At 33.2% G+C, this 27,674-nt stretch overlaps 1 protein-coding gene across 1 annotated transcript; it reads left to right on the plus strand.

The window, feature by feature from the left end:
- The first annotated feature begins 16,628 nt into the window (after positions 1 to 16,628).
- Positions 16,629 to 19,609, plus strand: LOC143044087 (uncharacterized). Its single transcript, XM_076216057.1, has one exon. The coding sequence runs from the start codon at positions 16,711 to 16,713 to the stop codon at positions 19,483 to 19,485; it is 2,775 nt and encodes a 924-aa protein (XP_076072172.1). The 5' UTR covers positions 16,629 to 16,710; the 3' UTR covers positions 19,486 to 19,609.
- The last annotated feature ends 8,065 nt before the right edge of the window (positions 19,610 to 27,674 follow it).

The raw sequence follows: 27,674 nt of genomic DNA on the forward strand, positions 1-27,674 counted from the left end.
AACAAAACAAAAAGTACTAGTCTTTTTGAATCTGTATTGTATTTTACTATATTACTTGTATACAAGTATATGTCAATATTTGACTGTTTTATATAACTGAAAATACATGTAAAAGTATCAATTAAATTCATTAGAGGGTTCACTGATTAATAAAGAATTCATATATATTTGTGTGTGTACTAATGTTTGACTGAATCTTCTATTCCATATAAAAAGCAAAATCACAAAAATACTGAACTCCGAGGAAAATTCAATTGGAAAGTCCCTAATCACATGGCAAAATAAAATGACAAAACACATCAAAAACGAGTCGACAACAACTGCCATATTCCTGACTTGGTACAGGCATTTTCAAATGTAGAAAATGGTGGATTGAACCTGGTTTTAATTATAGCGCTGAATCTCTCACTTGTACGACAGTGTCATTATAATTATTTACAACGATGCGTGAACAAAACAGACATAATAGATAAAATCGTCAAAATATGGGTACAGCAGTCATCATTGTGTTACAATTTTAAAAGAAACAATTTTACAAAAAAGCACAAAAGCATCTATCAAATTAAAGACAAATTCATTGCATCGCGTGTCTGACGTCAGAAAATTTATACGTCACATAGGAGGAAAGGTTGTCGTTCAGTGTATACAAAACAATTTTATAATTATACATGGGAAATGTTGGCATACAGGGTTAAAAAATCAAACGTATATTAAAATTAATTTCAGAAATAGACCGAGATTTAAAATTATCCAGAAGTTCTTTAGAATTTCTAAGAATCTACAAGTGGTTAATACCACTACGCGATTAAAATAATTTTGTTGTTTGTCGTTCAACGTATTTTCTAATTTATATTAGACCTATAACATAATGATACAATAGAACAACAACATAATCATATTCAAGAATATTGGACATTTCCAAGCGAGCTAACCCAAGTTGAATGAGAAATATTATGATTGATTGATTGATTGTTGGTTGCTTAACGTCCAGTGGCAAATATTTCATGCATATTCAGGACGAGAACAAGTTCACAATAAATACAATAGGTAGGTTGTTGTAATAGAGGCCATCTAGGATGATGGGAAATTTGGACTGCCACTGGAAAATGAGGGTATATTGGATAGGGACAGAAATTTTGCCTTGCAACAGGCCACCTACGGACCCCTCAAAGAGTTGTTGCAAGGGTTCTTAACGTGCAAAGAGCGGGGCACTCTCTTTACACGAGGCATCGAATTTAACGTCCCCTTCTGACGGACGTGACTGCGAACGTGATACATCCCGCACAACCAAACGGACGCCCCACTTCAGCAAGAGTTTTACTGCCGGTCGGGAGAAGACCAAGTGACCATATATCTATACCCCAGTCACCCTTGGGGTTAGAGGAATATTATAGAAACTCTGATAGTTTTAAATTGCTCACCGAGATATATTTTTTTATGACACATAATATCTCGTATGTGTATTTGAATTAAGTCTTCATAATTTTGGTAAATTGACATAACCTCGGTTTTGAATGTATCTGTGTTATTATATTTTTCATTTTTCATCGAAATATACCACGGTATATCAAATTCATAAACAAAATACGTCATTGTGATACATTTTTCCGTATCAAATCTCTTAAAATTCGATAGAACTTTCAATAACAATTACCAATTTTTATTTCTAAATTATGAAAGTAGGCAAAGCAGAAACTATTATAAAGTCAACCTTTCTATGATGTCTATCTATTTGTATACTGTACATACTGTCGAACGGAGGTTACATAATGGAGTTTGCATTTCAAAATGCAGTTGACAACAGAAAACATTAATATATTTTTTCTTGATAATTATAGATTGTTTCATCATGTTTTAATCTTATCTGCTATGGAAAAATTAACTGCGACGAAAAATGGAATTTTTATGATCTTTTTAAAGAATGAACCCATAGTCAAAGGTACAATAACCACAATAGAAACATAGCGAACAAGAATGAGTCCCAAGGACACGGATGCCCCATCCCCACTATCATTTTCTATGTTCAGTGGACCGTGAAAATGGGATAAAATCTCTAATCTGGCATAAAATTAGAAAGATCATACCATAGGGAACATGTTTACCAAGTTTCAAGTTGATTACACTTCAACTTCATCAAAAACTACCTCGACCAAAAACTTTAAACCTGAAGCGGTACAGACGGACGGACGGACGGACGGACGAACGAACGGACGCACAGACCAGAAAACATAATGCCCATAATTGAGGCATAAAAATAAAAAAAATATGCATGTTATTTTCAACTGGCTATTGACAAGAGTAAACGTTGACTAACGCCTCGTTCACACGAACATTTAATTCGAATTGAATTCAAATCGAATGCGAATCGAATTCGCTAATCGCGTTCACACACTCTTCCTTTTTAATTCGAATTGATTCGAATTGCCTAATTCGAATTATCCAATTCGCATTAGAAATACGCTTAATACAAATTAAAAGTTATCGTCGTTTGGACAGTAAAGCGAATTTGACGCCCATTGCAATTCGAATTAGAATTGACGTTAGGACGTAAAACGTTTCAAATGCGAATTAAACTAATTCGAATTAGTTAATGCGAATCGAATTCAAATTACGTGTGAACTCAGCATTAAATTTTTTTTTCAAGAATCATATTTGGAAATCCTTCTAAATAAAATTGAGAATGGAAATGGGGAATGTGTCAAAGAGACAATTTAACAACCCGACTATAGAACAGACAACAGCAGAAGGACACCAACATGCAGCGAGAAATTCCCGCACCCGGAGGCGTCCTTCAGCTGGTCCCTAAACAAATATATATATATAGGCGAGTGTAATATTTGAAAAAGACGTCTAGTTAAGGACTTTAATGCACCCACCTAACACACGGCTAATTTCTTTTTTAAATGAAAGAATAATGATTTAACTTTGATTTTTGCCCGGTCGTCACAAAATCGTACGGTGCAGTTTTTGTAAAATTGACGTTTATTTCAGAAATTAGTTGAAAATTATAAAATTACGACATGTTTTTCAAGCAAATGAAATTAGTCGTATCTCTTCTTTTAGACAGAATAATTAAGTGAATTAGATTCTTAAAATAATGAAAAACAATATTTACAACTGTAAGTCCACATGCTTTTGCATTCCTTCTAAATATTTGACATTTTGTACGAACATTTTCAAAATCCTGACCTTTTCGGATCTACAATTAAATTTTTATTCAATGCTTTTGCACTCTATCCGTTTTAGAACACACCAAATTACTCATCAGTTATCGTTTTGTCATTCAAGATCAAGACTTTATCTCAACATTTCTTAAAATCACGGATTTCTGTAATTTTATGATGTTGGGTAAAATCACTATAGTTTCCGGAATCCCTTATCTATTTCGTTATCGTTTTTTTACTGAATATATTAGTCGATTTCCGTGTACTTAATAGTCAATCTCCCATGCAGAGTTGTCGGTCCTTGCTCTCTCTCAAGAGAGAGCAAGGACCGACAACTCTGCATGGGAGATTGCTTAATAGTGCTATTAGAGTACGATAAATCATGTTTAAACGGTTATATTTCTATCTTTAACTTCAGTGTAGCTTAAATAGATATAAAATCGTCCGAAATTAAGATCAAATCAAAGTAAAACATAGTTTTTGAGTTCTGTAGAATTCACCCCTTTCTAAATAAGGAATCGTATCGGAAAATTGAAGAAAATCTTCCGAGTCGTGTCAAATTTTCACAGTCCAGTTCACAATGAAAACCTTTCTATGCTAAAAAGCAAAAACTATCCATTGATTGACACAGATGCATAGTCTGTCGTGTATTTACTACATAGAAACTATGTAGTTAAACACTTAAATGAAGATACAGTTGTATTGCCGCAGTGGGAAAACAAGAAGATGAAGTTTACAGAAGAATGGTCGATGAATATGAAAAAAGATGAAAACATTCCATTTGAAAATACAAAATATCATAAGAGTTGCTATAAATACTTCAAAAGTAAGCACAACCTATCATCTTCTGTTTTGTCTGTACGAAAGACTTTGTACTACATGTACCAATTCTACCGATCAGTCTCTTCTCATATATCAACGAGGGCAGTAGATCTACAACTCATTCTGATTTGTCTCGGTTTGTATATTTTGCAAATGTATAAAGCCTATAAGCAAGTTACACAACTTCATAAGGTATCCTCTGAGGAGCAAACTCAAGTTGTATTGAGTGTTACTACATATATCTCCTACAATGATCTGATTTACAAAATAACTCATGATAATTTTTACTATTAAATCTTTATACCATCAAGCTTGCATCGTTATTTGCTACAAAATTATAAATCAGAAAGTAAAGAGCTATTTAATTCTGAACATAAAACAGCTTTTACTAACATTTCGACGATTAAAGATGACGTGCCTGTACACAAGGAAGTATTCTGGATAACAAGTTTAATTACTTGATCAGTTAACCGGCCTTAATTTCTGCCCGAAGATCGCCGCCGAGAAAACTACACAACATATTATCAGCTTCAACAAAAACTATAAATATATGGTCAATTTTTAGTTACATGTATACAGCTCCAACAAGGCCAAGGTACATCCAATATTGTATACAGTAGCTCTATAATTTTGTCTTATGCCGTAATGACGGAAAATTACCCGTTTAAAATGACTGTCTGTCAAATTTAAAGATCTGAGTAGTGACTGCGAAACTGGTTGCAAACATTTTATGCAGCTACTAGTATTTTACGGAAGCAGATATAGGGTAAAGTTGTCATCCAATCAGATGAATATCCATAATCTGAAAACTTTTCACTGGATTATTCAATTGAAATTATGCCACCTTCCTTAAAAACATTTCTGTATTGTCTTTTGGATGATGGCGCATCTGCGGCAGTGAATAAAGCTTACGATATTCCTATTGACAAAGTTCTTAGATTAATGGCTTTAGTAGAATGTATATTATCTATAAATATTTGTTTTTACTCTTTTCATTTAGGTTTATCATTACAAATGCACCGTATTTATGGACACACCTTTGATAACTATTAACACGTTTGACTGATCAGGAGATTAGAAAAATTGAAAATGGGACATACATTCTACATGGCATTATTTTTCTTCTGGGGGTCAAAATTTTATCTAAGACCATGTCGACCTAACTTCAGAAACAATAAAAGTTCTCCGTATGACTTTGGTTGGCTAAAAGGCTACATTGGTCCGGTATGATGTCATCCAACTTTCTACAAGATTTGATCTGTTTACGCATTCATTGGTTTAGGTATAGGGGGAGGATTGAGATTTCCAAAAACATGTTAAACCCGCCGCGTTTTGCGCCTGTCCCAAGTCAGGAGCCTCTGGCCTTTCTTAGTTTTGTTTTATTTTTTATTTTAATTTCTTGAGTATATTTCGGAGCTTAGTATGACGTCCATTATCATTTCAAACTAGTACATTTTTGTTTAGGGGCCAGCTGAAGAACGCCTCCGGGTTTGGGAGTTTCTTGCTGCATTGATGACCCATTGGTGGTCTTTGGCCTTTGCCTGCTTTTTGAACGGGTTGGTGTCTCTTTGACAAATCCCTCATGTCCATTTCCAATTTTTAATTCAATCTGTATATAGTATATCTTGTGTCCGCTTTGTGCAAAACCTCTGCTGTACTGATATATGCCCATGACAAGGAAGTTGTCTTTGTATGGATATGTTGACCGATAAGAATGATGAGATTGCAAGTTAAAATGAAGCTATAATATTCCGATATCGCAATATTCCGACACCTAAGTGGTCCAACATCCCATTGGACCGACGTTTCGATCATTTAGGTTATACGCTAACAGGATTTTAACATAAAAAAGCCAAAATAAAAGGTTCAATATTAGGATAACCATGTCCTCCGTTTGAAGCGGTGAAACAAGATATAAAAAAGTAATACTTAGTGCCAAAGTATCCAAACGTCATCACTAGCGTAATTTAAAAAAAAGTACAAACTACTTTATCAAGTGTTGTTTGATTAATTAGATATCTCAAGATACACGGCGGCCGACTAAAGTAAAATGAAAACACAGTTTGACGTACAATGAGTGATCATATTTTCCTTGTGATGATTTATATCAAAATTGTCAATTTGTTGATATAAATATACTAGAAGCACTTTACTCATTTTAGTAATGTTAGTTAGTACTCTTAACATATCTGATTTAGTGATGTAAATGAAATTGCGGTATGATCCAGACTCAACAAATTGCACTACAATAATAAAAAAAAAGCTTCCCTATGGTGGTCTGATCTTGACGCGGTTGGCAGGCTTTTAAACTAACAGGAGACCATACGCTTCCTCAATTTTAATGTACAGCTCATCATGGGACTTTTCTGAACAATTAAAAATACGTCATATGTTATATTTCCCCCTTGCTTTAAATATTTTGTTTCGGATTATTTATATCAAATTTGCAGATATATGTTTGTAAATACGTGCAATCAAATGATAGGGAGGTATTATAAGATTTAGAAAATGCCAGGGCGACTACAGATACATTTATGTGACTTAATGGTTGATTTTCAAAGACTCCGAGAGAAAACGTTACGTAACATGCGTTACCGTTAAAATCAACCAAAATTAATTAATACTATGATAAAAATATATTTTTCCAACAGTTATACAGCATTTAAAATTGTTTCGTTTTTGCATTTGTTTTGACTCGATTTTTCTACTGGAAGTATCCGTGAATGAAATTGCACCCACGACCTTTGACCTCGATTTAAAAAAAATGCACCATAATTTCTTTTGACGACCGGGATATTTAGAAAGTACACATTCTTAGCTTTTCAGTGGTATATAATTTAGCCGTGTGTTAGGTAGGTGCATTAAAAATGTAAATTTGGCTCTCATATCACTCGGCTAATACTAGTTCAGTGATAATGAACGCCATACTAAACTCCAAATTGTATACAAGTAACTAAAATTAAAAATACGGTGTGATTGCTAATGAGACAACTAATAACAAGCTACATGGAAGTGTTTGAGTCTAAACCGTAGATAACATATTAAAGATAGGATCTATAATTTATCAAGGAGTCTATGCAACGATTCATTCATAACGTATGGAAAGCCATACGGGACCCCCGACTCCGTGCAAGTTTTACAGTGTAATAATACAGTACTTGTACGGCCGTGTAAGATTACCGAATCCCGTGAATGTTTTTGCCGACTCCGCGAAAGTTTTGGACCGACTCCGTGAAAGTTGTTAACCGATTCCGCGAATGTTTTATACCGACTCCGTGAAAGTTATGAACCGATTCCGTGAAAGTTGTTGACCGACTTTGCGTTTTGGAACGACTCCGTGAAGTTGTTGACCGATTCCGCGAATGTTTAATTCCGACTATGAACCGATTCCGTGAAAGTTCTTGACAGACTTCGCGAAAAATGTGAACTGACTTATTGAAATATTTTGTAAATTCCTTTTCGTTATAATGTCTGAATGGATTTTTAACATTCATTTCATTCAAGTACGTAACATGCCAAAATTGAACATTGCAAGAATGCAGCCGGCTCTGGTTATTTTATAAACTACATTAGTGATCTAAATAGTTCTTCTTGAAATGATAAAAACAAATTTAAATGAAGTGTACATGAGTGTTTGGATTAGAGTCTTCATACTTGTTTTCTTTAACTTTTTCGACTTTTTTTCTCTCTATCCCTTTCTATTCTTCATGATTTACCATCCCATTATTCGTTTTATTTTCTAGCACTCCACTATTCTCATTTCTTTTGTATCTGGCGCCAATTATTCTCATTTCTATATTATTAGCATATTATTCTCTATTTTGTAAACCGTATCAACACCCTCATACGGATATTATTGATATCATATTTTAAATTGTGATATGGGGAAAAAATATAATGCCTCAAAATGTTTGAATGGCTCGTCCTGTTAATATAATTCACGTGTTGATATCAACTTAATGAATTGTGATGTGGGAACAAACTTAAATATCATATGTTCCCTCAGCAATCACATGAATACAAATGACCAATTACATGTTAGATGTTTCCAAGACAACACCTATAATGTCATATGCATGGGACAGTTTCAAGTATGAATTTGTCTATCAATAACTACTAAGTTAAACAAAGTAGTATATTTGGCGAGTATAAAGATGTCTATGGAATTTTCTGTTATTCGATTTATGGAAGATGTGGTATGAGTGCCAATGAGACAACTCTCCATAGAAGTCACAATTTATAAAAGTAAACCATTATAGGTCAAGGTACGGTCTTCAACACAGAGCATTGGCTCACACCGAACAGCAAGCTATAAAGAGCCCCAAAAAATTACTAGTGTAAAAGCATTCAAACGAGAAAACCAACGGTCTAATCTATATAAAAAAAAACGAGAAACGAGAAACACTTATGAACCACATCAACAAACGACAACAACTGAACATCAGATTCCTGACTAAGGACAGGTACAAAAAATTGCAGCGGATTAAATGTTTTAATGGTACCAAACCTTCTCCCTTATCTGAAACAATAGTGTAACATCACAACATAGAAAGACACACTATAACATATCAATTGGAATGGCTTAACTCAATCAAAAAACGTAGTAACACAATGAACATACACTGAACGAATAAATTTGATCTATGATACAATGTAAATACAAAGTTGATAAAAATATTAATATTAATAAAGTCAAAGAAACTAAACAGACTCAAAGATCAGTAATACAAGATAAAACAAAATAGAGATTTTTGTCATGAAGTCTATTCTCATCTAAAAGGTTGGAGAGTATATATCTATCCTTTGTTTGATATGCCCATAGATCAAGGTGAGCGACACAGGCTCTTAAGAGGTTTTTTTAACGCTATGCCAAAATTCGATATTGACAAAAAGAATAACAACAGTATTAAGACACTACATAAAAGCATAAAGACATATAAATTTACCTCATGAAGTAGGGGATGTTCCCAGGTGCTCCTGGTGGGTAACAAGAATCTGGTCAACACGTGAAGCGTCCGGTGCTACTTTTCGCTCATTGTCAGGGTTTATTCGCTCTCTTTTTGTCGAGCCTTCGACTTTAGTCGAAAAAGCGAGACATAGCGATCCTACATTCCGTCGGCGTCGGCGTCGTCGGCGGCGTCCACAAATATTCACTCTGTGGTTAAAGTTTTTGAAATTCTAATGACTTTCTTAAACTATCCTTGAATTGTACGAAACTTGGACAGACGCTTGTTTATGTTCATAAGATAGTATCCAGAAGTAAATTTTGTAAAAATAAAATTCCATTTTTTCCGTATTTTACTTATAAATGGACTTAGTTTTTTCTGCCAGGAAACATTACATTCACTCTGTGTTTAAAGTTTTAAAAATTTTTGATAACTTTCTTAAACTATCCTGGAAATGTACAAAACTTGGTCAGAAGCTTGTTTATGATCAGGAGATAGTATCCAGAAGTAAATTTTGTAAAAATAAAATTCCATTTTTCCCGTATTTTACTTATAAATGGACTTAGTTTTTCTTCCAGTCAACATTACATACAGTCTGCAGTTAAAGTATTTAAAACATTTTTAAGATTCTTAAACTAGCCTGGATTTTTACCAAACTTGGACAGAAGCTTCTGACAATCAAAAGATAGTATCGAGAGGAATAATTTTATTGATTTTTTTCATCATTTTTGATGAGTGTGTGATTAACAGCAAAAGTAGGCGAGACACTGGGTTCCGCGGAACCCTTACACATTTTTTTACTGTACGAGCGATATATGTATACCGCGAACCACAATGTGAACCTTTTTTGGGAGTGAGATCAGGATAAAGTTCGAATATCACGGCCCAGGCCGCGTGTAAATTTCCAACAAATCTATGGCTTCCATGAATTATTTCTTAAATAAAAAACGTCGTATCAACTATCGGAAGCCCTCTCGACCAATCATATTAACGTATTTCCTAATGTGCAAATCATATAAGAATTATTACTGGTCTTTTCTCCCTTCCTAAGACAGTTTTACGCTTGACGAAAGCAAGCTGGATAACGGCTCCTCACACTCGAATCAAGCTTAAGCAAGTCAAGTTTATAAATATAAGCCCATACCGCATAGTCAGCTATAAAAGGCCCAAAAAATGACAAATGTAAAACAATTCAAACGAGAAAACTAACGGTAGGTAAATTTATGTACAAAATAATTTACGAAAATTAAATATGTAACACAGCAACAAATGACAACCACTGAAGAACAGGCTCCCGACTTGGGACATGCAGGCACATACAGAATGTATATGTTCCATCTTCAGACATAAATTCATTTACTCTGTAACCTTTTTTAACATGTTTTTTTTTAAATAATTGAGTTTTTATAAACAAATCTAGCGGAAATTCTCATAACTCATACTTATGTTATATTTCCTGTTTTATAACACTTATGTAGCAATGTTACATAAAGTTTTCTTATTTACTAGAACCGATTTGTTAAATTTATTATGCACTTTCTCGTAGCTGAATCAGTGAATCAAGAATAACATAAAATAGTTAATTCTAGCTTTATTAAACTCTAAACAATGGAATAATATACTTCCACATTTAAATATCAATTATAATATGGGTTTTATTGATGGGCGATATCTTTTTGCGCCTAAAATGAACTCATTTGCGCCACAACTTATTTACGCCAATGCTACTTTTGCGCCACTCCAATTTAAAAATTATAGGTATCATTTGCGCCAAAAAAACAACATCTAATTGCGCCAATTTTATGAATTTATTTATTTTTACTTATATATATCAACTAAATAATTGACTTCTCTCCTCCTTCATCCATGCATAGGACCATCAATTTACCGCCTTTCAGAGTTATTTTAAAGTCATTTTAATACATAAAATATGCTGAATCATCTTTGTTTGTTGCAACACCAAATATCATCAAGAATTTGTGAAATTCGGATTGATTTTTTTGTTGAACTGGATGAAGTTTCCTTCTTTCTCTGTTTTATGTATAGTTGAAAGAAGGAGGTTAAACATATTTCAAATATTAATTATTGTAGGAGGTTGCTCAGATAGCACACCAGTTGCTTTTTCGTTTGCATGCTTTTCTCAAAATCTGTCTTTCTAGTTTCTGAGTATTAATTTAGTTTCATGTAAATAATCTAAAAGCCTAGAACAACTCGAATATCTGTGTATCTCCATCTAATTTCTCTAACAAATGCCTGACGAAATTTATATTCTTCGACAACGATGACAAGTTATCCTCTATCAGACTCGTATTTCTCGAACGATATATTATCAGACATCTTTACATATGAAAAAATATTCTATTGATACTGAACAAGTTATTCTTGGTGACTTTTCTTAATTTTTATGAGATAGTATTAATGAGTAAACCCATTTACAGGATAAATCAACAGGAACATACTTTTAAAACCTTTGAAATAGTTATATTTTCTAGTAGGAATAATGAATATCTATATATGATATTTGTATCCTCAAAAGAAAAAATGATAGACAGTTCTTTTCGTGAAACTATAACAATTGCTAAACTTGTCTCCTGGTTCTGCTACTAATAGTATGCATGCATTATAAAACAGCAAAAGAAAAAAGATAATCCGCACTAAAAAAGGAACATCTAATATATTGTATTCATGTGGAGCAAGTTATCAAAATTAGGGGCGGTACTGTCAATATAGTAACATAAAAAAATTCTCATATATCCTCGTTTTATACCGTTTACATAAACAAAGAACCCCACCCCCCAACAAAATTCCCTTCTAAATTATTTTAAATTTTAGATCAAATATTAAAAAACTATAAGAGGTAAGAATAAAATTGTCAAATACATATTAATATAATGACAAGTAGCGAATAATACAAAATAATTATGCATTATATAATTATAATGGTTTTAATGATTCCATGGAGATCGCTAATGATATGTATGAAATGGACACAGTCGGCAATAAATTGTATTACACGGCCGTGAATGTGCTATGTAATTAAATAAAGTTATCAAAGTCGGCATCAATCTTACACGGCCGCGAATGTGCTATGTAATTGAAATAAAGTTATCAAAGTCGGCATCTATCTTGCACGGCCGAGTATGTCAACTGGCATTGCGTTTAAAGAGTTTGTTAAATAAGTCGGGCTATATCATTCGCGGAGTCGGTCAGGAACTTTCACGGAATCGGTCCAAAACTTTCACGGAGTCGGTCCAAAACATTCGCGGAATCGGAAAAAAACATTCACGGGTTCGGTAATCTTACACGGCCGTGAAAGTACTATATAAAACATGCACGGAGTCGGGGGGTCCCATGTGGCTTTCCATAATAACGTCACAGAACCAAAATTGTACTAAGTAGCCGAATTACACCCATTTAGCAAAAATAGAAGCGTAAATCACAAGATTTCTTGGAGAATTAAGAATTCACAGTATTATTATTTTACAATACATTAAGCACGTTTTGAAACATAGTTAAATATATTCATACATACACAAATCGTTCATGCTATATATTTCCAGAGATGAAGTATTTACCCCAAAGGAATAATCTACGGCAACGTCGTAAACTTTTGTAAATAAGCAATTAACATGTGTTACAGGCATCTATTTCTTAAAAAATGAACAGTAAGCATGGACTTATTGTCAGATTTTTCTTATGACATTTGACGGAATAAAACAAACTACATCGGTTATTCTATTTTTACGGAAGTGGATATAGCGGAACATAGATGTAATTTGTGCATTCCTCATTACAGAATTATGGGTAGTTTGGAGGTCTATGATTCAATATGGATTTAAAATTAAATTGGTGAAACTATAAAGTTAATAAAGATAAATCTATAAACAAAACACAGAATGGAAGCTTTTATCTGGACGTAGGTGAAAAACTGTCAAAAAGGTACAATTTGGATACCCTCATGTTATTATCAGATTATTACATGGCATTTTTCATATCGCATGTATTATCAGCCCTAGGTTCAATATCAGCCCAAGAGCCGCATGGCTCGAGGGCTGATAATACATGCGATATGAAAAATGACATGTTATGATCTTTTTATCATATGCTTCAACAGTAGAGAAAAATAACAGATTCACATATTGATCCTTTTACGTGGTTCCCGAAGTTTAAAGAGTAAAAAAGTTCACGGCCGTCGGACCCAAAATTTGATACATTCAATATGAAATCTTTTTATCATATGCCTCAACAGAGAGAGAGAGAAAAAAACACATTTTAATATGGACGAATCGACAAAAAAATAATTCAACATGATGATCATTGTTTGGAAAAGTCAACTTTTTAAAGAAACTTTCTAAATTATGTTTCAGAAAACTTAAAAAATGCATTTATTAAATAATTTGTTTGTTTGTTTGTTTTTTATTTTAATTTTTTTATTATTTTAAACAATATACTTTCCAGTATTCAAATAGTTGTTTTGTACACTACTTTATAATGTTTTTCACTGAAAACGTAGCATTGAGGTGTATTTTCCGGAATTGGCCGAGTATTACCGGAATGCCATGTGATAACGTTACGGAAAGGCATGTGATAACAATCGGAGCATGTGATAAACTTTTCATATCAGCCCGCTAACCACCAATTCGAAAAATATGGAATTTACGTCAATTTAATGCTATTATCATACGGTAAAATTTATATGTTATTTAGTCTAAGTATATGATAAACTAGTATATCTTTTGTTTTCATAATCTAGACTAATAACAAATCACCTGTCCATACATAATTCTCAATGTAAATGTTACAAGTAAATAAACTGTTGACTAATTACAAACATATATCAACTATCGCTACAAGTAAAAAGGAGTTGACCATTAACCTTTTTCATAAAGAATAGTGAACTTTTGTAGTATATACATATCTTAATCAGTGTTATCTTTGGTGTTTTTTTATCACTCGGAAAATTATTCAACCTTTGAATAAAGACATCTTCCCTATTTCGCTATCCGAAATTTATCAAATAAGAAATTTCTAATCTCATACAGTAATGCTCTTATAGATTGTATGATGATAAACTTATCCTAGATAACAGTATTAAAATTTTGTGTTTGTGCAAGACTCGCGTGAAATACTGTCAAACAAGTCAATGAAACATTGATAAAATTGAGAATGGGAATGGGGAATGTATCAAAGACAACAACCCGACCAAAGAGCAGACAAAAGCCGAAGGCCACCAATATGTGGCAAATGCAGCGAGAAACTTCCTTACCCAGAGGCGTCCTTCAACTACAGTTCAAGTTTATTATAGATAGAAGTATATTCGTCGTTTTGAGTAACAATTTATATTGTAATATAAATGTAAGGGGAGTATGGTATACGTCAATTATAAAAAGCACCTCCTCAAAATAATTATTGAAAATAAATAATGAAGGAGGTCACTGAAAATTAAACCATGAAAGAGGACACTGACTAACTTCTACACTTGAGTGACTGTCTGTCTTTAGAACTAAAAGACTTTTTTCACTCAAAATTACAATAATATTGATAATAGTTTTGGTAGCGAGGACAGCAACGTTTATGTCTTAATAAGGAAACAATTCTGCGTGTATTTTGATAGAAGAGTGTTGAGCATGTTATTTACAGTTTTTCACGTTTTTGCTCTTTTTTTCTCTTCCAAAAAGTTATGAAATGCCTTGGTGGATTGATGGCGATTTTAAATGTGTGAATAAAAGTACCTTAAACTAGTAAAATAAATACTCAAAGATTTTGGTTGCAATTAGTTCTAGGTCAGGATATTTTTGGAGTAGATTGACTGGAAATGAAGGAATGTGGATATAACTGTCTAGTAAATTTTTAACAAGAATGTCGAAGAAATATTAGTCTTCGTACACAGGTACTAACAACTAACTTTTTTGAAATTGTAAAAATGTATGTTTTTTTAAACTATATATTATGTAAGTTTTGATCTAATGGAAGGTGTGTTTATCCATTGCTTATATTGAAGATGAATTTGATGGGTAAACATAGAAAAGTACAAATTACAACATATTTTCAGAATTTCTAATAGGAATAATAGGAGTTATAGTGCCAAAAAATACCAAATACATCTTAGATTATACATTTTAGTTTTACTTGGATTTCACTTTGACTTAAAATGGTTTCCTTTCACATATTGTGACTTGGATGGAGAGTTAATTGTCTCATTGGCACTTATACCACATCTTCTTACACATATTTGCATGACGTTGATTTTACTGTTACCAATACAATACTCAACGACACCATTGCAAAAACTAAACAGTACTGCTCGCGTCATATAAGTCACGTTTGAAACATGGTGACAAATATAAATAAAAGATGTTTTTACATATAAAACTATTTATCTTCTTCTTAAGGAGCGTCCAGATTAACAAATGACAACTGAAAGAGAAAAAAACATGAGTGTACAATTAATTAAAGTGTCTCATAAGGCCAAATATCAACCTTTTACCTGACTAATTGTACTGGTTCATATTTTGTTTTACTTCTAACATTAGTACAAGGTCATTTTTTGAAATATCTATATAGATATAGGAAGATGTGGTAAGAGTGCCAATGAGACAACTCTCCATCCAAATAACAATTTATAAAAGTAAACCATTATAGGTCAAGGTACGGCCTTCAACGCGGACCCTTGGCTCACATCGAACAGCAAGCTATAAAGGGCCCCAAAAATTACTAAGGTAAAACCATTCAAACGGGAAAACCAACGGTCTAATCCATATAAAAACGAGAAACACGTATGAACTACATAAACAGTACATCAGATTCATGATTTAGTACAGGTGCAAACATTTGTAGCGGGATTAAATATTTTAATGGTACCAAACTTTCTCCCTTTTCTGAAACAATAGTATAACATCACAACATAGAATAGTATGGTATGAAAATATGCCAAATTGTTTTTATTTTGTTGCATTTTTTACTTTATTATTATATGAAATCGAGATATATATTTGAACATATATTTACTACATGCATATGTTTATGTGAGCATCTTTTTGAGTGCATGCTGTTCAACTCATGGTATAATTTTTTTCTTTAACATTATTTATTTCCAGAAAATATCTAGCTCTAAACAGCGGCGAATTTCAGAATTTGAAAATGGGACGTAATTTCCAGTTTTTTTTTAATTTTCACTAAACAATTTGATCAATTTTATGCTACATTTTTCTATATAAATCGTGAAATCACCTCCTCCCCCTTTTTGAAAATTCAAAGTGAACATAAACCGCTTAATTTAAATTGTCCACGTTTCACCTACAATCTTTGATATCGGTAGAAAACGACGACTCAGCGATAAAATACTATAAATACCGTACCTTTTATTGATTTGATTATCCTGATTATTAAATGCGGAAAATATTTGTGCTTTTTATTTTCCAATTGTTTGTCATTTTGCCATTTATATTTGACACATAAATTAATGGAAAGGAATACACTTTTGTTCAATTTATAGAGTTGTCTGTAAATAAATATGATGAGTTTCAATATATATTTTTTTTCCAGATTCTTTATGGTGTCCTATATAAAACTTTAAAACTTTAAAATTAAAATTTCCAATTTTATGGGCTTTTTAACGGTTGATTTAGAATTTATGAAAAGAAAATATGGTTTTAAATGCTCCGTTAATCGTACACGTAATATTTAAAGCACAACAACAAAGTTCGACGTTTATAGGTCACTCCGTATAAAACAAACAAATTTACAGGCTATTTTGTTATTTGGTTTTGATAAAGTGAATGACCAACATGATAAAACAAGTGGATGCGTCCTATCATTGTGGAATTGTTTTGATATTTTGTGTATTTATTGCACAATCCACTTCAAAAACATTGAAACAAAATACAACAATAGATTTGTATGATGATTATTCATTTACAGGTTTACCGGGAAGCTGTCTGCTTACACCTGTTGATCAAAACATTGCTTACAAAGTGGATAAAATGGCAGAGGACGGTGCAAAAGTTATATACATCTACTTCAAATTTCAGAACTTCACCGGAACTTTACACGAAGAGAAGCAAAGCTCTGTTTACAGACCATTATCCTGGGTTTGGACCGTAGGCAGGCATGGAAGAAGTCTTCTTTTACTTCGCCCACAATACGAGGTATTTTCATTGACATCCCTTAGTCTTGGAACGGAAAGAATTGAAGTTTCTGTGAAACAAATACCGTTGAACTGTCTGACGCAGTATAATGCAACAGTTGTATCTGATGCTCTAGGAGAATTCTTATTGCACAAATTTAAGACGCCGAGTTCTAACACGTCAGCAACAATGGAGACTTTAAAGGAGACGGAACATGTTTGTAATCTTAATATAGCACCACGTAATGGTAAGGCGATATTTTATTATGTCTGCTGCCATAAAACCTTAAGTGGCCAAACTGAATGTCAAGAATTAAAATCAGACAGATATCTTACTATTTTATTTATCTGTATATTTCTGATGAACTTTTTTGCCGTCATGTTCAGTCCATTGGTAATACCTTCTAAATTCTACAAAAAGAAATTTGAAACAACGTCATATGAACACGAACTTAATGATCCAGTAACATTGACAGTGAGAAAATCGTCTACAAAGTCGGAAGAACAGCATAATTTTCCTATTTCTTATTTTGATAAAATGACCGAGTTCAAGAAGACTATTGAAAGTCTATGTACTGATGTAACATACACGGTATCTGTACGAAAAATCGACATCGTCACTGAAATGGCCCGACTTCTGCCATCAAATCGTGTACCCGTAGGTTTATTCGAATCTTTACATTCAGCTTTAGTTAATTGTGAAATCCGAAAGAAACCTTCGATGAAGGATTGTTGTGAAAGTAATGTTTTTGGACCTTGTAAACCTTGCAATCGTGTTTTTCCTTGGTATAAAATGCTGAGAACACTGATGCAGCTTCTTATGTACATACTAATTGGAAAAGTTTGGATTGTTCGTTTACATTTCTTTTTTGAATACGAAGAATCCGAACGAAAGCAGAGACAAGATGCAGCATCTCAACGGAATTTAGGTCTGACTTATACTGGCAATCTTACGTGGTACCTCACTCCAATTCACACGACTTTCATTGTCTGCTACTGTATTTTTGTTGTGGATGTACTTCTATTCGGAATAATTAGTGGACAAGTCAAACAGACCCTGCAGAGAGTCATGCGAAAATGTCTACGAGACATGCGTGAAATATCTAAAAGAAGTGCTATTGGATGGTCTGTACAAATTTTACTTCAACCATTTAAGCATTGTGGTATATTTGGAATCTTCTTTGCCTGGATTTACTATATTCCCGCTATTCCGATAGTCATTTTAACAGTTGCATTTTATTGTTTTCCAACAATAAACGTCCTTGTGAGACTTGTCATTTACTTCGTGGCATATTTTCTACCTTATGGACGTAATGGTCTTACAGAAAGATGTTGTCTTAAATCGATACAACTTTGGCGTTATATACACAAAGTTTTCCGAATGGATATTTTAACTAGTCAGGAATCAATCGAACGTCCCGAAAAACTATCCGTTAAAAACAAAATTTTACAGCTGATTGTAATTTTTGCATGTTTGTTGACAATTTCATCTTTTGTACTTCTGGCTATGGAATGCATCGTGTTCTTAGTTGAAATTGTAATGTACACACTTATCGGAGTAATAATAAACTCTGCGTATACACTGAAGTATCTATCTTTAGTATTTCTTCTTGGATTTTATGCGCGTGACTGTTTTACTACCGTCACAGTAGAGTATTTAGCCTTTAACAAATTCTTAAATGGCTATCTAGTGGATAAAATGAGAGAAAAGGTAGAAAATATCAGCATGCGAGGTGACGTAGATCAAAAAAATACAGCCTTCCAAGCCAGTCTGAATGATACAAAGGGTAGTGATGACCAGCCAGTACATCTGACAGTCACAAATGACAAGCTTAAATGGAAAATTAATCGGTTGGTTTTATTTCTGGATAAAAATGACACACCATACATAACATCTAAGTTTTTCTTTGATACATGCTATTTGGATCAAGCAGGAGTTCCGGGACCTTTGGTAGCTAGCCTTCTTCGTGCAATGCAACGCTTTATTATCATCTGTGTTTTCCTGTTCTTCGTTGTCATTGTTATTTTAGCATTTGGAGATGAATATGGAATATCAGCAACCAATCAAATGTTTGCTACCCTAGCCGGTGGATTCTTACCTTATATCCTAAGGTGGGTTTTGTTCAAGCAACCAGAACCAGTCACTGTTGACCCTAATAATCTGAGTTTCAAAAGTAAATTTCAACGAAAAATTGAAGAATATCAACAGAACTGGGAAGTTTCTGATATTAGAATTGACAGTGATCCAAAGAAGTTGATTCCGACAAAAGTTGTGGATGACAATGGTATTAAAACTATTGAAGATGCAACTGATGATGAAATTAAATCAAAAGACAATGATATCATGCTGGAAGAAATTAAGCCAATCATAAAGGAGGAATTTACTGACAAAGTAGATATTCTGATTTATGATGAATTTGTAGTATAACCATAATAGATATAATTAATTTGCATAAAGGTAGCATGTAACGTGTTGCATACCAAGAAATGATATTGTTTTTTTTTTATTGTACTGTGAACTGTCTAACATAAATTTCTCATATGAAGCACAATAGTTGTTTTTAAATCTATCATCCTTTGAAATATAGGACAAATGAATATACTTAATCACAAAGTAATTCAAAGAATGAAAAAAGAAATCGATGAAAAGTCATATGAATTTAATTTGCCGAATCAGTATTTCAGTTCTGAGAAACAAGCACCTGACCATCCACCCACATATGTGATAGTCAACTTTAGGACCCCCTTTTGTGTGTGTATAAAGTTTGAGGCTAAATTTACAACAATAAAAAACAACTTTAAATTACTAGAAGAATCATCTTCAAACCTGTAACCCAAAACCAACAAGAGGTCGACATACCATCTTCAACAATAGCCAGAAACATTTAAACATTTTACCTGAAAATAGACAACAAAGATTTAAGCGTTGCAGATGAAGGAAAATAGCAAAAAGGCCAAACCAAGAAAAAAGGTGGGATGTTCAAACAACCGATGATAAGAGGACGTGATCGTAGACATAGTCATGGTCATAAGTGAAACAAATATTCCGTAACGGTCACAAAATGTAAAGTTTACAATAGGAAAGCTGATATAATCTATTTTGTCGCGATGGTTGTTCTTGAAGTAAGTTAAGATAGGAGGACTGTATTTGTGAAGTCCTTTATTTGAAGTTTGATGGGATAGTTTCATAGAAGCCAGCTTGAGTGTGAAAACAATTCATCTATTTCCCTCCGTCAACAATGATCTTCTTTAGATTCCTTGATTCATATGAGGCTGAGAGTCCTTGGAAGAATGAAAAAGAGGCTGGCGTTATCCCTTTAACAACTTTAAATTACTAGAAGAATCATCTTCAAACCTGTAACCCAAAACCCACAAGAGGTCGACATACCATCTTCAACAATAGCCAGAAACATTTAAACATTTTACCTGAAAATAGACAACAAAGATTTAAGCGTTGCAGATGAAGGAAAATAGCAAAAAGGCCAAACCAAGAAAAAAGGTGGGATGTTCAAACAACCGATGATAAGAGGACGTGATCGTAGACATAGTCATGGTCATAAGTGAAACAAATATTCCGTAACGGTCACAAAATGTAAAGTTTACAATAGGAAAGCTGATATAATCTATTTTGTCGCGATGGTTGTTCTTGAAGTAAGTTAAGATAGGAGGACTGTATTTGTGAAGTCCTTTATTTGAAGTTTGATGGGATAGTTTCATAGAAGCCAGCTTGAGTGTGAAAACAATTCATCTATTTCCCTCCGTCAACAATGATCTTCTTTAGATTCCTTGATTCATATGAGGCTGAGAGTCCTTGGAAGAATGAAAAAGAGGCTGGCGTTATCCCTTAACTTCACTTTCCGCTATATCAAAGTTATGTTCTCTAGCTAAATAATTCAAAGTTTGGTGACGATGTTGAACACATTTACCACATCAATCTATTCAAAATATAGACCTCGGATTTCGTTATTTTACTAGAGAATTAACATCGATGTATAAAAGTTAACTTATGGAGATAACGAAATAGGGTCTATATCTATATAAGAAATGTGTTACCAAATCGAACTTGAAAAAAAAAAGATAAAACAAATACAGTTAAGTCTGCCTCACATCTTGATTTACATCTAAATCTTGACAATAAGAACAAAACTTTACGACAAAAGAGATTATTTCTGATTCCCAATTGTTAACATGCCAACAGCGCCTGCATATCATGGAGTATATATCTCCAACTTGATACGATATTAAATGGCCTGTCTTTCCAATCATGATTTCCTTAACAGAGGATCGCTGCTCATATAGGGAATTCAGATATACAACCAAGAGTTCCAAATGGCGGATATACCTTCTATTATAATTTTAGTTCCCCTTAAACATAGATGTTTAATTTTAAACAAATAAAAGTTTTGCTCTAGTAGAAAACAAAAATACTATACTTAAATAATATACATGTATGTTTATGAAATCATAAACTGGAGATTTCAGAAAATAAAATCCTTTTCAAATTTAAGAAAAATCAATGTTTAAATCTATTATCACTTATCGTTTATGATAGCTATACCAACATTTTTCTTCAAATGATATCGGTGATTTCAACGACCTTGGAACATTGAAACCTTTCTTCCGCGTCCCGTCTAGATCGACGGATAAAACTACTGGAGTGTCAAAGGGAAGATATCAATGACACCTGATGCCTCTGATACCGAATAGACCTTTATACAAAAATGTTTACACACTTTTATATGCGTGCTGTAATTGAGATACAAATTCGTAAAGGAAGGTTTCTGTATTCTTTTTTTTTATTCTGATAAAGAACTCAGTGTAATCGCATGGAAATGAGATATCGTGTTCATGCATTACTTCCTTGTGCAATTATTTTGGCGTTTTTAACATGTATACTTGTTAGCGCACAAACAACCTATAAGGTTTATGTCCTCTTATAGTTTTATAGTTATGTTATCATAAACTAACATTAGAAAGTATTCACCAATACATGAGTGCAAACGGAAATTTAAAACTTTATGATATCCGTTATAAAGTATAACAACTACATTTTTAAAAAATCTTATTACGTAGAATTTGAAAATACTACAAAAGTTGTGTGTTAAAAATGAAACAACAAGCGGCTTCTGTGTATTTTTATGGAATCTTATTAATATTTTGTATTCTGATTGCACAGTCCATTTCACAAACTATCAGTCCAGGCAGAACAGAGAAGTGGGAAAATCTTATGAATGGTGTGTTACAAAATTGTGTTCTGGAAACAGTTGATTCAAATATAGCGACAAAAGTAGACAAAATGGCCGTAGATGGTGCTAAAGTAATTTACATTGATTTTAACTTGTATAATTTCAACGAAAGTTTAATTATACAGGACCAAGGCTCTGTTTACAATCCTGTATCCTGGGTAATGACCACGGGAAGACATGGTCAAAGTCTTCTTCTTCTTCGTCCACAGTATGAAGTATTCTCATTGCGTTCTTTAAGCCTTGGCACAGAGCGGATCGAGGTTTCTGTGAAACAAACGCCAATGAACTGTCTGGCAGACTATAATGCTACCGTCGTTTCTGATGCACTTGGAGAGTTCTTGCTACATAGATTTAAGACACCAAGTCGCAATACTTCAGTGTCTGTGGAGACTTTGAAAGAAACGGATCACATTTGTAACTTACATATAGTCGCCAAAAATGGTAAGGCGATATTCCATTACATGTGTTGTCATAAAACCTTAAGTGACCATACTGAATGTCAACAATTGAAAGCAGATAAATATCTAGCTGTTTTATTTGTCTGTATATTTATAGTTAACTTCTTTGCCGTTATGTTCAGTCCACTTCTAATTCCATCAAAATGTTACCAAAAGAAATTTGAGACAACATCATATGAACACAAGCTAAGAAAACCAGTGATTTTAACAGTTAGGAAAACGTCTGCAAAATCGAAAGAACAGTATTCATTTCCAGTCTCATATTTTGAAGAAATGACCGAGTTTAAGAAAACCGTTGAAAGTATGGGAACAGATATTACATATATCGTAACTGTCAGTAAAATCAACATTGTAACTGAAATGGCTCGACTTATGCCTTCAAACCGAGTACCTGTTGGATTGTTCGAATCTTTATATAAAGCTTTAATTGATTGTGAAGTACGGAAGAAGCGTTCTATGGAGGGCTGTTGTGAAAGTAACATATTTGGATCGTGTAAACCGTTTAATCGGGAGTATCCCTGGTACAAAATTCTGAAATTACTCATGCACTTTTTACTGTATGTACTGGTAGGGATGATTTGGTTTGTTCGTCTATATGTCTATTTCAAATTTGAACAGTCAGAACGTTTGGATAGACAAAATGCTGCATCGCAACGTAATTTAAAGCTTAGTTATACCGGGAATCTCACGTGGTATCTCACTCCAGTTCATATACTGTTCGTCACCTGTTACTGTATTTTTGTTGTGGATGTAATTCTTTTCGGAATAATTAGCAAGCAAGTCAAACGGACGCTTAAAAAAGTCCTGCGCAAATGTTTCCGTGATATGCGAGAAATTTCAAAAACGAGCGCGTTCGGATGGTCGATACAGATTTTACTTCACCCATTCAAACATTGTGGCGTATTTGGATTTTTGTTTGCCTGGTTGTTTTATATCCCGGCTATCCCGGTATTCATAGTAACGCTTTCGTTTTATTGTTTCCCCACAATAAACGTGTTAGTGAGGTTAATTATCTACTTCGTAGCATATCTTTTGCCATATGGACGCAACTGCCTCACGGAAAGGATTGCGGAAAGATTAAAACAACTATGGCGTTATATCCATAGAGTTTTCCAAATAGATATCTTAACCAGTCAGGAATCAATTGAACGACCGGAAAAATTGTCAGTGAAAAATAAAATATTGCAGGTAATAGTTATTTTTTCATGTTTGTTGACTATTTTATCGGCTGTTCTATTAGCTATGGAATGTATTGTGTTCTTAGCCGAAATTTTCATGTACACGCTTATCGGAATAGTAATAAATTCGTCTTTCACCTTGAAATATCTATCGTTGGCGTTCCTTCTTGGATTTTATGCGCGTGACTGTTTTAATACTGTTACAGTAGAATATTTAACCTTTAACAAATTCTTGAATGGATACTTAGTAGACAAAATGAGAGATGAAGTCGAGAAAATAAGTATGCAAAGTCACGAAGATCAAAGAAATACGGCCTTCCAAGTCAGTCTGGATGGTATGGAAGGTCAAGACGATAAACCGGTATCTTTGACGAATGAACATGACAAACTGAAATGGATAATAAATAGCTTGATATTATTTTTAGATAAAAATGACACACCATACATAACATCAAAGTTTTTCTTTGATACATGTTACATGGAACAAGCAGGAGTTCCAGGACCACTAGTTGCTAGCCTTCTTCGCGCAACACAGCGATTTATGCTGATCTGCATTTTCTTATTCTTCGTTGTCATCGTTATTTTAGCATTTGGAGATGAATATGGAATATCAGCAACCAATCAAATGTTTGCTACCTTAGCCGGTGGATTTTTACCTTATATCCTAAGGTGGGTTTTGTTCAAGGATCCAGAACCCGTCACTGTAGACCCTAATAATCTTAGTTTCAAAAGTAAATTCCGACGAAAGATTAAGGAATACAAACAACTTTGGGAAGTTTCCGATATAATAGTTGATAGATTTAAAACAAAAGAGACAGAAGATGACAATGAAGTCAAAAGCACTGCAGCTGACGACGAAAACATATCACAGGACGAAGTGATCGTTCTCGAGGAAAACAATTCAAAAGACGACACAATCATGCTAGAGGAAATTAATGCTACTGTGAAAGACAATACAGTTCGGACAGTAGATCTTCTTATTTATGACAATTTTACTGTCTGATGATCTTAATCTGTATTTTTAATCTTCTTTGTAATTACAAAATATTTTATCAGTGAATTAGTTCTTCAGTTATGTTAACATAAGATCTTCTACATCTAATATTTTCAAAGGATATCAAAAGCTTCACTCAAATATAAACAGTCGGTATGTAGTTTGTCGATGTCCCGTTTATTATTAGAGGAATGTTGATATTCTTATAACGATATAAACATATATGTATACTAACATTAGGTCATACATGTATATACGTGTGTATAAGTATAACCAGAGTAATTTTTTTTATAAAAGAAAAATGAAAGATAACAAAAGATTCAAACTCAAGTCGAAAACAAACTGACAATGCCATGACAAAACACGAAAAATTACGACAGACAAATAGTATACAAAACACATCACACAAAAAAAACAAAGACTGAGCCACACCAAAAATTGGGATGATCCCAGTTACTCTGGAAAGGTAAAAAAATTCTGCTCAGGTTGCTCATGTATTAAGAACAACCCAGGTGATATATGTTCATGTCACATTCGAAGAAAAGTTTCTCATTATTGATAAGTAAATGAAGAATGTTTTGAATAAATTACTTATTGTAAAGGAAAGGCTCTGTATTTCCTAAAATATAGATTCGATGTGAAAATTAAGAAGTCGGAGTGAATTTTAAAATAACAAAAAATACCTACGAATGATGCCAAGTCTCAAATGTGCTTTACAACAACAACAAAAAAAACAAAAGACAAAGACAAAAAGGCAGATTTCACATTCCTGCTCTCATTTTCTTCATTGAAATTTCGTTCAAAATTTATATTCTATATGTATATAGTTTATTTAAGTGCACTGATAACTTTAATTTCCAAAATCTGTTTCTGGAGTAGAAAGTTTTTAGATTTTATACACCAACGGTATCAACTATATATAACGATAGAGTATAAGATCTTAAGGACTTTTATACACCAGGAAAAGGTTTGGGAAAAATATTTAGGAATTAAGAGTTATCAGTGCACTTTAAGTAAGTACCATTATTTTGCCTTTTATGCATTTTTTATTCGTGCTTCACTGATGATTCTTCTGTAGAAGAAACGCCCGTCTGACAGAATTATGCATAGTCCCTGCATACATGTAGTATCGTTAATGAGTTTTTATTTAATGGTTGTCTTGGTTAAACTCGCGGCATGTGATTCCATCCAAATATTTCATTTACCAAAGTTATATGAGAATGAAGTGAAGTGTATGGTGATTTTATTGAAATTCATTCATTCCCATAATATATTTTGAGTAAAAGGAAAATCTAACTTAAAGCTGAATTTCCTGTATTCAAAGACTCAGAACAAGCTGTATTCTTGCAAAGCAGATACCAACAAGAAAAAACTCACAATGCAGAAAATATATTCGAACTTACAAGAAACACCTTTAGATAACGAGGAACTTTCCAGATAAACTCGGTGATAAGAATATCTTCCGAAATGAGCCATCCAGTGTCGAGTTCTCCTCTGAATCCATAGATAATAAGTTATATGGAAACTGTCTGGTTAAAACAAACGAATGACTTCTCTTTCAATAGGTGTTTTATCTGTTAGGTTCATGTTTTGACTCTAGTGATACTCAAATTATTTTGTTCGAATAGTTTTCTATGTTATACTTGGAGTCAATCAGAGAAACTCAGAAAAATATAAAATAAAACGTATGAATAATGACAGTTTTGGAATACGTCACATGCTTGGGGAGGAACCTTTCACTAACACGGAACAGCTAGGTGTGACATCACAACTTTGGTAAATAAACTCATGAAACGTCACGAAATCAGCTGGAAGTGGCTTGGTCCATTATATCGGTACTAAGCATACACAATAAATAACAAACAAACACATAACTTGATAAAGTACCGATATGAATGTACTCCGCCGAAGCTTAATGTCAACTAATCAAACAATGTAACATTAATCATTACACCTTACAACGGATTTAGTGTAAATTCATACCTCAAAGGCAATCCGAGAAAAGTCATGACTTTGTGTAAAACTTATACTTTGTCTTTTCTTTTTCAGCCATGTCATTGTCAATTATTTGCGAATTAAAAGTTTGAATAAAATTGAGAATGGAAATGGGGAATGTGTCAAAGAGACAACAACCCGACCAAATAAAAAACAACAGCAGAGGGTCACCAACAGGTCTTCAATGTAGCGAAAAATTCCCGCACCCGGAGGCGTCCTTCAGCTGGCCCCTAAACAAATATATACTAGTCCAGTGATAATGAATGTCCATCACTGAGTTGGAATCTTTCTCCTCTCTTTCGACTGATAGTATATATATATCCCCCTTTTATTATATTTTTCAGTCCCGCGAAATATCATTCCTTTGGTCTAACTAAAAAAGACATTTGCTCAAAATAAGGAAAAAAGAAAGTAACAGACAAAAAGTATTTTAGGAAATACCAGAAAATTATAACAATAAGCCAGAGACATATGCTTTAATTATTTTTAGACAATACATATCTATATATACAGAAAACATAATCGGATACGTTCTATCGTACAAACAAAACATTTAATTTTCAATACTATTTTCTTGAAGTTTTTGGTAGCTTCAAATAATAAAAAGCGCTGAAAAGTAAATTGTAATTTTACTTGAAAAACTTTTATTTTTAAAATTCGTTTAACATAGTAATCTGAAATTTGTATTTGATCACCCAATCGGGGCACTTGCAAGAAGAAATTTGATTGGCTGCATTCTGGTGTCG

Source organism: Mytilus galloprovincialis, chromosome 1 (genome assembly GCF_965363235.1).
Source record: "Mytilus galloprovincialis chromosome 1, xbMytGall1.hap1.1, whole genome shotgun sequence".
Taxonomy (NCBI): Eukaryota; Metazoa; Mollusca; class Bivalvia; order Mytilida; family Mytilidae; genus Mytilus; species Mytilus galloprovincialis.